Below are 11,764 nucleotides of genomic sequence, written 5' to 3' on the forward strand. Positions count from 1 at the left end.
AATCCATTAACCCTTTTTTTGCCCCATTTAGCATTTTTGCTAAGCTTGTATTCTGTGTCAGCCCCTACCCAATGGGATGTGATAGACCAATGACACATAGCTAGATGTCTTCTTTGTGAAGTGGGAAGAAAGGAATTCTTGCTTGAGAACAAAGTCTCTTTCTTCAAAATGTGTATACTTGTTCTGTGGTAAATGTTATAAAATTCTAAAAGTAGGAGTCTAGATCATTTTTTCAAAGGACAGAATTATGCCCTTCTGTATCACATTAACCACAATGACCAGGCCAATAGGTCTGCAGTGGACAAGGAGTCTGAAGAAAAGAGTAAAACCTTCCCTGCATGGTGTGACACTGCTTAGAGGAGTGAATTTGCCTCATAATTGAGTTTAACTGAACAGAATGTTGCTACTGACTATGCAGACAAATCCCACATGCTTAAAGAATAAAATATTCTATTTATTTTTAGCTAAATTTATGAGAGGAAAAAAAAAAAAAGAAAAATTTTGCATCTCATTTTTCAGTTCATCAACAACCTGCTGGGACATATGGTATATTGCCCTGTCTAGCAGCAGAAATAGAAAGGATCACTAAAATCATGTGTTTTGTCAATCCAGCTAGCACTGAACCTAGGAGAAGCTATTTCATTAACCACCAGTCTTTTAGTGAAGATAATAATGAATTAAAATGAGAGAAACTTTTAGGAAACACTGAAAGGTAATGGAGTGAGATCCAGCAATAACCTGAGTCCTTTACTAGGTGGCTTGTGGTCTGAGCAAGCAGAATAAGAGAAGGACACAAAGAACGATGAAGAATTAATTTTATGGTCTACAAGATACACACAAGGAGCCAGGCAAATGTAAATCTCAGCTGCAGAACTCAACACCACAAATGGCCACCCAAAACAGGTAGGAAAAACTCCAGTGTTGGTTATAACCCCAAGGTCCAGCTTGTAAACCACAACAGTGATAAGCTGGGAAATTGTGTTTCACTAAAGATTTGAAGGCTTCAATTTTAGATCCAAACCAAGGATTCAAAAAGAAAAGGTTGAAATGTAGGGTGTCTATCTTTCAGAATGCTGAGATATACTTTATTTTTAGAGTACTTTTAAACAAAAGCCATACTTATAAAGATTCTGTGCAGTCTTCTAACATTCATTCTCAAAATATTACTGCACCAGCTGACTTTTCTACAAAAGATAAGGGCATGAGCTGATCCCACAGATTCCTTGGGATCATGGATTAGATCCATTCATGAGAAAGGAAAATTTTTTCATCCTTGTCCTCCTCACCATGTCCATAGTTTGAAAATGTTCAAGACTCTGTAGGCCAAAAGAATGGCCCCTGACTTAAAAAGCAAACCTCACAAAGTTCACAGTGTGTTCTAGGAACATCAGGGTCTTTCTGAATTTCTTCAAAAAACTTTGGAAAAATAAGGATGGGTCACAACCTGATCTACATTCCAAAGAATGGGACATTCGTAAAAACCTCCCAAGTACCAAAAATTCGACTCTGGAGATAAATGAGCCATTTGTGATGTAATAAAAGGTGGAGTAAGTGAGAGGACATGTAAAGATGGCATCCCACATTCTACAACTCCAAGGATCCATGCACTCCTCCCCACTTAAGAGTGCTGCCCTCTCAATCCCTGTATCCCTGAATTTTGCATTTGTGCAAGGCAGTGAGTCGGGTCTGTGATCTGATCCAGACTTTATAGCCAATCTCAATCTATTATCCCTTTTTTTAATTGGTTCCACTAATGAACCAGTCCTTTTCTTTATCATTCAGGATTACCTAAACATGTTACTAGCAACAGTGTTCCAGCTAGGTGGAAAAACTAAAGTAGTAAATTTGATTTTCCCAAAGGCTAAAATCAGTTTGAGGAGTACCTGGAAAGAAAGGGGAAAGAAAATAAAGAAAGATCTTGCTTTGAGACTTAGGAAAGCTGCTTTGTGAGTCTGTAGCAGCTGCTGAGATATTTTCCATACTGAAGGCCTGACCCAAACTTTCAAATAACCAGGGCAACCACACATGGATACACACTTCAGTCTTGGCATGTAATTACCAAGAGAGGCAGTAAGGGCTCCTTCCTTTCCACCCAAACCTGCAGCTGCTCTAACACCTCCTTGCTAAAGATCCAGCAGCCAAGGGAGCTGCCCCAGCTTAGCTCATGGCAGCCTAAGCACAAGAGAAATAAATCATTAACGCCTTGAGGAGGACACAGAAACAAAATTAGTGACATGGTGCAGCATGGCAGGGGCAGAGAAAGACAATTTCCTGAGTTTGGGCTGTTTCCTCAGTCCTGTGAAATGCCCTACCAATTAGAGCACTACATTAATTTTAATTAAATGTTCTGTGTACAGAAGACTTACCTTTAGGTAGCATATATGTTATAACTAACGTAGAGTACATCCATAAGATACTTTTTATACTTAACAACATCTTGACCTAGAAATGAAGAACAAAGGAGTAAGTGGTTAGTATTGCACGGTGTCCTTAGCAAATGTTGTAACTCAGCACATCAATATTTGTCACTGGTATCAAGAAACAGTCATTTCTGCTTTCAGGGCATTTCATTTAGCAATTTATGGTGGAGATTTGTTATAATGACCACATGCCTCCTTTGAATAGAGATTTGTTATGGGTGTTCAGGTTGTGGAGTCCTGAGTGATGCTCTGATATGTCAGTTCCCTTGGGGTTTACCTCTCACTTTCCTTTACAGGCTCCACCTTCCAACAGCTGGAAAGCTCTTCACATGAACCCAATAATAAATTGCATGTTCACAATATTATTTCACAGTTTTCATTTCCATTCATAGTTGCACATGTTGAACCTGTAAATATCTCCAAAATTACAAAAGCTCAACATTACAAAAATTACAAGACACACAAACACCAACAAATACAAAGGGTTTATAAATATTCCCTCATCCATACAGTTACATGTACATGCTGTGAACATCCCAACATAATAAATTACTTTCAGCAGCAGTTTGTCAAAACGCCGACAAATTTTTATCACTACCTTGATTTCCCTGATATTGCTGCAAAATCTGCCACCTGAACTCTTCCCTAGGACAAGTAACCAAGCTCACAGTTTTTTTTCCTGTTCAAGAGAGCTTGCAGTTGAACTGCCTTAAGGATCAGTGAAGGAGAGATTTAATAGACAGATACCTGTGTTGTAACTATGGAACCTGCACTGCACACATGTACCATTTAAAACTTCTACTTTTAAAAATTCCACAGGCTGCACTGAACATGACAGCAAAAAAACCCGGAGAGGCAGCTTCAGAGAACTCCTGGTGACGTGTTCAACCTCAGGACAGTTCTCTCCACAGCTCACAGCTGCAGCCCAAACTCCACAGGAGTCTGTGTGAACTGGCACACGTCCTGCAACGTCTGAGCAGCACGGCAAAGACGCAAAACATCTCCAACCAAGCCCTTCCAGTGAGGCAAGTTAAAAATTCCCACCCAACAGGGCTGAAAACCCCAGAGCCTTTCATTCTCTGTACAAGGATGGCCAGAGCCAGCTGATTGCACAGGGAAACATGTGCTACAACCTATTCCCTGGGCGTGGAGGGAGAAATGCAGCTGCTTTCCACAGAGCAGGCTGCACGCTGCCAAGGACGCCCCATGTCTGCTGCAGCCATTCAGGACAGCTGAGTGCAGAGTGTGATATCACTTATTTTGCAACGTGAACTTCATGGAATTTGCACTTTTCACAACTGAGTCCCAAACTAGAACCGGGACTTCATTCAGTTTAAGCCCTACAGGCCATAAAACTTCTTGTGAAGACCCTAACATCTACCCCCAAAACCATTCAGCCAGACTTTTATCTCTTCCTACATTTACACAAGCCAAGCTGCACGTGAAGAAAACAAAAGTGATTATTTATTAGCTAACTTTAAAATTCTATACTGTCCCTGTAGAAGGCTGTTATGAGTGAGGAGGTTGCACAAGATCAGAGCTGCAGACATCCAAGTCCTCTGAATGCAATGGATCAGCTCTGAAATACAGAGTCACATGCTTGCTTAGATAAACACTTAAATGATCCTCATTATTACACAACAATTAAAAGAAAAAGTGATGTCAGTTTGAGCCTACAGATGTGCAGAAGAACCTTCAAGCAATCCTTGTATCCCAAGAATGCTGGAAGCCTCAAACACCAAAAAGCACTGCAGTGAAGCTCCTTTGGTAACACAAGCGCTCTGATGAGAGCATGAAAAGAAAACTGACTGGAAGAATTCTCCACCTTCCAAGGTGCTGGGTGAAGGACCTGCCAGACAAAGTTCTGGCACCTGTGGGAGCTGAGTGGCTCCAGACCCTCTGAGATGTTCTGCCCACATGTGCTCCCATGCGTCACACACTGGCTGCATCCACAGCGAAGCCGAGGTCCAGAACAGAATGTTTACAAGTTCAGCTCTCCATGTTTACCCATGAGTTTTATCTCCCTCCTTCCCCTGAAGGCAACCTTGCCTTTTGGGACCAGAACCAAGGGAATCAAAGAAACCTGACAAGAAAAAGAACAAAGTATTTTCTTTTTCCCAGCAATGGGGGCAATGTTGCACCTAAGCAGGGCTGGTTGCATTTTGCACCTGGCCCACTTCCCTGGCTCTGACCTGGCATACCTGGGTGCCTGGCACGTGTCAGTGGAAGCCTGTTGCCCTTGGAAATTCATTGCAATTGCTGTCATAACACAGCTGCTTCCATGTTTGGTAAGAACGCAAACCCTGCTGCGACGCTTCCAGTCACCAAACACAACACACACACCCACAGGGAAAGGTGAAAACAGAAAGGCAACTCTGGAAGGGCAATTTTCAACGTATCCATGGGAACAGAAGAGGACATTCCTGGATGTGATGGCTCCTAGCCTTTTACTGAGTAGGGCAGGAATTACACCTGCTGCACCAAGGGCTTGGATAGCGCCAAAAAACTGCACTGTTTGGGCACAAAGCTTAGTATGAGACTCTTGCCAAAACTCCCTACCTGGCTCTTGGAAAACCACCTCCTGACTTTTTATAAATCTTCTTTATCCTGAAATGCTCACTCAAGCAATGGAAACCCCTGGAAGAATGGTCTGATTTTCAGCCCTAAGGGTCAGGAGTGTGACTCCCACACAACCCTCCACACCTGAGGGTTGGGTTTCATGCCCCAGGCCTTGGTGGGTGCCCATAAACACTCCTGGGTTGCCCAGTGCTGCTCCACTCCAGCTGCCAGAATTAAACATGGAATCACCCCTGCCACCCTCTCCAAGCATGCAGACCACAACAGCAGCAGCACCTTGCTCAGCCCCACAGGGCAGCCTGGCTCAGGAGGAGACAGAGCTCTGCAGACCTGGTGCCAAAAACCCTGCTCAGGACCCACAGGTGAGGCAGAGGTTGCTGCTTTACACCTCACCCCGATTCCCACCCACATTTCCAGGCTCTTGGATGTGATTGCTCCTGCCTCCTGCCCTTCTGCTGGCAGAGGCTGCAGAGGACTGAGCTCTCTTGTAGCCCCCAGACCTAAATCCCTGCTCTAAAACACGTTTGTGTTTCCCTTTCCTGCACCCTACAGCTCACAGAATTCTGCTGTCTGGCTGCTGCACTGCCCCTAAGTCCACTGCAATTAGCCAAAATCCATCCAACTATACCTTTTTCCACAAGATTTTTTTTTTTTCCCCTTGGTGTCACTACACCCATAGTAAAAGAAATCCATAACACAGTGAGCAAATCTTGCCAACTCAAGCTGCAAGATTTGAGTAAGTGTTTAATTTCCACCTTCTGCTAAAAAAGTACCTCACTTGACGTGACCAAACTTGGGTTGCCTGCTGGCTGGTTTCCAACTGGGCTGATCCATTTCATCAGGAGCTACTAAAGGCAGATGGATCTACAGTAGGAACTGGTGTTACATTTCTAAATGGGACTCAGCCCTGAGTGCAGCATCTTTAAAGCAATAGATGCAAAACCCCTGGACAAACTTCACATCTTTAAAAATTAGCAGTAGGGGCTCTCTCTGTGGGAAAAGAGAGAACTCTCCTATTTTTGCAGGCGCTGCTACCTTCCTTTACTACAGCAAAAACTCATAGGAGCAGTAAGTTCTGACCAAATTCCAGCTTGTGTTTAGTTTGCAGTGTAAGCTTGACCTCACACCAATGCTATTTTAATTTAACCAGATGAGGGAACATCATGTCTCTCTTTCTGTTTAAAACTCCAGGTTCAGAAAGCAAATTGTCTTGGTGTGGAAGAGATTAAAGCTTACAATCCAAAAATACTCCTGGTTTCTCTGCAGCTGAGACAATGAGGAATTTGCCATATTAACCATTTTCATAGAGGTAACAATGTCTCTGAAACCTGCAACTTCTCAGGTCACACTGAAATTAGTTCTGCACATGCTCAACCGCTGCAATGTGAAATCTGGATATGTTCCTTAAACACATAAAAAGCAGCCTCTGCCCATCTGACCCTCATAGTGAAAGTCAGAATGACATAAAAGATTAAAAGAAAAGAGAAAAAAAAAAAAAAAAAAAGAGGGTGGGACCCAACAGAACCTGGCACTAGAGAAGAGAATGAAGGCTGCTCATTCTAATGGGTAAAACAGTAAATTAGAGTTTCCAGTCGAACCCCAAAAAGGTAGAAGTGACCAACCCTAGTCATAGCACATCCCTTGCTACCTCCCAAGCTCTGAAAGCTTCACAGGTACCATCCTTCCTCAAAGGCACACATTCTGCACTTCCCTTTATGCTGCAGTCCTTTGATCCCTGTTAATTGCTGCCATGTATCCACCTCACCATCAGCGCTGCCTAATTAACTTTGCCAGCCCCACCACCTCTCTGCCACGTGATTAATTAGCCCACTGTGCCAACACATGGCACATCAGCTTGCATCCAATCCACCAGTGGCCCCCGCTTGGCCTGTTACCCCTTAGAAATGCCCTCCCAAAGCCTTGGAGAAGGTCTTTGGGGTGTCTGCATCACCCCAAATCATCTTCCTCATCACCTCCAGCAGCTGTGGGGGGAAACCCCTCCAGGCTGAGTCCTTTTGGTGCTGCCTGCAGGTGCTGTCTGGAGCGCAGACAGGAGCAGTGACCAGAGCACAGCGTGTTCTGGCTGCAGCAGCAGGACATCCCTCACAGCCCCGTGCTTGTGTGCCAGGAGCAGCTCCAGGCTCTGGGACAGCCACGCAGAGACACAGTGGAAAACTGCCAGAGGCAGCGCGTGGAGGAGCAGCGAGCACACCCTGCTCCTTCTGCATCACCCTGCTCCACCTTGTCGCTCCTGCCTTCCAGAAACATTGAATATCCCAAGCTGGACACACAGGGATCAGCAAGTCCAGCTCTTAGCCCTGCACAGGACACTGACAATCCCACCCCGTGCCTGACAGCATTGCCCAGACACACTGATCTCTGTCAGGCTTGGTTGCAGGAGAGCTGAGGGCCACCTCTCTCCAGCAACTGCACTGGTGGAAACAATGTGAAGGTGTCACTGACAGCATCCTGCACTGCCATGGCGGGGTTAGGCACCAGGATCCTGCTGTGGGCTCCAACAGGGGTTCCTCAGCCCTCTCGGGGCTCACCCAGTGCCGCTCCTGGGCACAAGGGTGGCTGTGGGTGCCCTCAGCTCGCTCTGCCATCCCCACAGCCCCAGTGCCACCTCAGGCCTCAAGCCCAGGCACTGAGGGGCTGCTCAGAGTCAGAAAGGTGCCAGTCTCACCTGCTGTCCAGCACTGCCTGCTCCAGCGCCACAGAATCATGGAATGGTTTGGGCTGGAAAGGGCTTTAAATGTCACCCAGTGCCATCCCTGCCACAGCAGGGACACCTCCCACCATCCCAGGCTGCTCCCAGCCCCAGTGTCCAGCCTGGCCTTGGGCAGTGCCAGGGCTGCAGGGGCAGCCCCAGCTGCTCTGGGCACCCTGTGCCAGGGCCTGCCCACCCTGCCAGGGAACAATTCCTCATTGCCAAGATCCCAGCCAGCCCTGCCCTCTGGCACTGGCAGCCATTGCCCGGCTGCTGTCCCTGCAGCCCTTGGCAATTGTCCGTGTCCATCTTTGCTGCAGCCCCTTCAGGCCCTGCCAGGCCACCCTGAGCTCAGGCCAAAGCTTCTCCTGCCCAGGTGAGCAATGGCAGCTGTGCCAGCCTTTGCTGCCGGCAGAGCTGCTCCATCCCTCTGCCCATCCTGGAGCCTCCTCTGTACTCACTTCTTGTGCATAAGACTCGATGGGGAATGCGAGGAACAGCGGAGACAGCGGCTTTTACCGAGGAGGTGTTGCGTATTTTAAATTATTTTATTACGGCGGTGATTTGTGGGGGTTTGGCCTTTTTTTCCCCTCACGGTGCCGGGCCCGGAGCCCTCTGGCGGGAAACCGGCGGCCGCTGAGCTGCCGTGCCGCCGCTCGCCGCCCGGGGGCGCCGCGGGGCCGCCGCGCCCGCCCCATTCCTCGACAGCGGCCGCGCCCCCGGGCCGGCCCCGGGCCCACGACCCCAAACCGGGCCCGAACCCGTGGGTCCTACACGGAACCGAGCCCGCCGCCCCAAAACCGGCACTCACCGGTGACCCCCGGCGGACACGGGACACGGAGAGCCCCCCAAAGCCCAGCCCTGCCACAGCCTCCCCCCGCCCCAGCGCGGGGCCGCGCCCGCCCCGTCCCGGGCTCGCCCCGCCGAGCCTTGCTCGCTCCTTGTGGGGGAGGAAACTTCCCCTTTCGCTCAGAGCGAGAGGCCAGGAAAAGAAAAAGAGAAAAGGATTAAATAAAAAAGGCACGGAAATCAAGGCAATCGCTGAACCCACCCAGCGTTTACGCTCTCCCATCCCGGGATGGGTTTTTGGTTTGGGTTTTTTTGAGGTTTTTTTATTGCAGCGCGTTTCGACGCTCACGCCTCAATTAACGAAAAAAAAAAAAAAAACGGGAAAGAGAAGGGGAGGGGAAGGTGGAGGGAGGAGGAGGAGAAAAAGGGGGAAAGGGGAAGGAAAGGGAAAAAAGGGAGGGAAAGGGAAAAAGAGGGGAAGGGAGGAAGAAGGGAGGGACAGGGCAAGAAGAGGGAAAGGGATGCAAAAACGGGTAGGGAAAAGGAAGAAAGAGGAGGGGAGAGGGAACAAAAAGAAGGGGAAGAGGAAAAGGGGGTAAAGAAAGAAGAAAAGAGGGAAAAGGAAAGGAAGGAGGGGAAAAGTGGAGGAAGGGAAAGAAGGAGAAAAGGAGGAAGAAAAAGGACGAAGGAAGAGAATGGGGAAAAGGGAGAAAACCCGAGGGAAGCGGGTGATAAGAAGGGGAAAAGAAAAAAAAAAGAAAAAAGAAAAGCCATGGGGGCTTAATCCCGAGAGCCGGTGCAGGGAGGGAGGGAGGAAGGGAGAGGGGGTGGCCGGGAGGACGTGACCAGGGGGACAATGAGGGACAATGAGGGGCGGCCCCCGCCCGCTGCCCGCCGCCCCTTTGTGTGGGGACGGGGCCGGGGCCCGGCGGAGGCTGCCCGCGGTCCCCCACACACACAGACACACACACAGAGCCGCTCCTTCCCGCCGTCGGAACTCCCCGCTTGCCCTCCACCGTGCTCTCACTTCTTTCCCTTTGTAACACAAAGGCGAAATCCCTGGCAGCGGAGGGGGGAAGGCAAAGCCCGTGCCCCAGAAAGTGGACGTGGGTGTAAGAGGGGGCGTTTTGCTCCACTGACCTTGCGATCCTCCTCCTCCTCCTCCTCTTCCTCTTCACCCACTGCCCCCCTTTCCGCAGAGAAAATGTGGTTCGGGGCACGCTGCTCGCCGGCTCCTCTGGAGAGATGCTGAGCACCTCAGAGCCGCTCTGCTCTGCGAGCAGCTTTCCAGGAACAGCAGGGGAAGGGATTGGAGGGGGGAAAAAAAAGGGGAAAAAAGGGGATGTGGGGAGCACACAGGAGCGGAGGACACAGAGCGCACGCTTTTCCCAGCGCTACAAAACTGGTGGCCGGGGGGAAAGGTCCGTTCTGGTCGCTCCTGCCACACGGGCGCTTTGTGTACTTAACACCCGTAAGGAAGAGCTGCCTCCCGGTCTCCCTCCGGAGCCCCGTCGCACGCCAAGGTGCGGCTCTACCTTCCCAGCCGTCCAAAGCCACCAGCACCGAACACTCTTGTCAGGCATCCCACCCCAAAGTCTTCTATTCCCTAGTTTTCTTTGTTCTCCTCTTTTCTTTGCACCGTTTTTTTTTTTCTTCTCTTTTCTTATATTTTTTCCTTTTTTTTTTTTTTTTAGTGGGTTCCCGAGCATCCCTCCTTCTCCTCTTCCCCCGCGTGTCGTTGAACTTACCCCAGGTTGTTTAAATTCACCAATCATCGCTATTCCCTCCCCGCTTAAGATTTGCAGTTCAAACTCTTTGTTGGTGCAAGCAGTACAACAATTGTTTTAAATCTTAGACTAGGTGTTTGCTGGCAGTCATATTATAGAAAAAAAAAAAAAAAGGAGGGGGAATAAAAAAAAAATCACTACAAACCAACCCGCAATAAAAGAGTTATAGTTACCTTAAAAGGTAGCGTGTTGCAGAGATAGCAAAAAATCACAACGTGGTGGCTGGGCTAGTCCAGAGATCCCAGTGGCCGCATGAAAGAGTAAATCCCCTCGTTAGTGCTGGAAGGAGCCGGTGGTTCCGGGCTCTCCCCTTGTGCCGGAGCTCGGTGTCCCCTCCTTCGCTCGCTTCCCGCCAGCGAGCACCTGACTCCGAGCGGCGGAGCCGGGACCGAGCAGTGGGCACAGGGAGCGAGCCTGCAAGTTCAAATGCGAGCCTCAGCCACCCATCATTATTATATCGTTGTACCGTCAGCGCTGCAGAGGAGGGGCGCTGGCTCGGGGAGAGGAGGGTTCACAAGCTCTGCGAGAGCCTCCTTGCAATTTCCAAAGCTCCCGCAGCTGCTGGGCGCAGGAGAGCCCCCAGCACCTCCCTCCAACGAGCGGGGCCCCCCCGCCCCCTGCCCGGCCCGGCCGCCCCTCGGGGCTCCCTCCGGCCCCCAGACCCGGAGCGGGGACCCGCAGCCCGGTGCGGCGGGACGGGTCCGTCCGAGCTCGCCCGGAGCCCTCCGGAGAGGGGCAGGCGGGTGCGAGAGGCGCATTGTTCCCCAATTAGACAATTAACCGGGAAGAGAATGGAGAGACCTCCTCCACCCTGGCTCCCGAAGCCGGTTGAAATGGGGAAAGTGACTGGGACCGAAATGCCTTTTTCCCCTTTGCCTCCCCAGTCTCAGCGGAGGTTGCAATGAAAGAATAAATCGGTGCTGGTTCCAAACTTCCCCTGCCGATGCCAATTCACAGGCAGCCTCACATCGGCAGCCGCCCGAGCCAAGCTTCTCCACCCATGCATCTCCAGCCACTTTCTTTTTCTTTTTTTTCCTTTTTTTTTCTTTTTTTTTTTTTTTTTAAGATTAGACTCTGCATTTGCTGTCCAAACCTCTCAGAGAGATGAAGTCATAAGTGGAACTCTAAACCACCCTTTTACAAGGGATGTTCACCAGTTCATAAAGGATCTGGTGTGCTCTCCAGGCAGCCCCCATCCCAAAATGTACCTATCTCAGAATGTGGGAGACATTTAAGGCACCCTCACCAAGCACAAAATGCTGGCAAGAGCAGCTCCTCTGGCGTGCTCCCTCTCCGAGAAGCAGATGCCAGAAGTCCCCCTCCTCCAGGAAGGTGTAAAGCTGGAGCCAGAAAAGAAAAGCCTGGAGAAATAGGTGTGTCTGATTGCACTGCTCTGGGCACGTTTTTGGCAGCCCCAGGTAGGAGCACTAGGAAGAGGCAGAGGGAGTTTTCCTTCATCTCCTCTTGCTGTTACTGTTCCA

General features: G+C 49.5%; 1 protein-coding gene across 3 annotated transcripts in view; it reads right to left on the bottom strand.

Moving 5' to 3' along the window:
- VCAN (versican) overlaps positions 1 to 10,800 on the bottom strand; it is a 100,316-nt gene extending 89,516 nt beyond the window's left edge. For 2 of the 3 annotated variants that reach the window (XM_071455166.1, XM_071455165.1), the window contains exons 1-2: positions 10,457 to 10,797; positions 2,367 to 2,442 (exon numbers count right to left, since the gene is read on the bottom strand). In XM_071455166.1, the coding sequence (XP_071311267.1) occupies positions 2,367 to 2,436 (70 nt within the window). In that variant the 5' untranslated portion in view covers positions 2,437 to 2,442; positions 10,457 to 10,797. Of the gene's footprint in view, positions 1 to 2,366; positions 2,443 to 10,456 lie in introns of all 3 variants that reach the window. The other variant, XM_071455164.1, reaches the window with a different exon arrangement.
- Between the last annotated feature and the right edge of the window lie 964 nt (positions 10,801 to 11,764).

The sequence above is a fragment of the Agelaius tricolor genome, unplaced genomic scaffold (assembly GCF_023055355.1).
Source record: "Agelaius tricolor isolate 1412-34295 unplaced genomic scaffold, bAgeTri1.0.p SCAF_44, whole genome shotgun sequence".
Lineage (NCBI taxonomy): Eukaryota > Metazoa > Chordata > Aves > Passeriformes > Icteridae > Agelaius > Agelaius tricolor.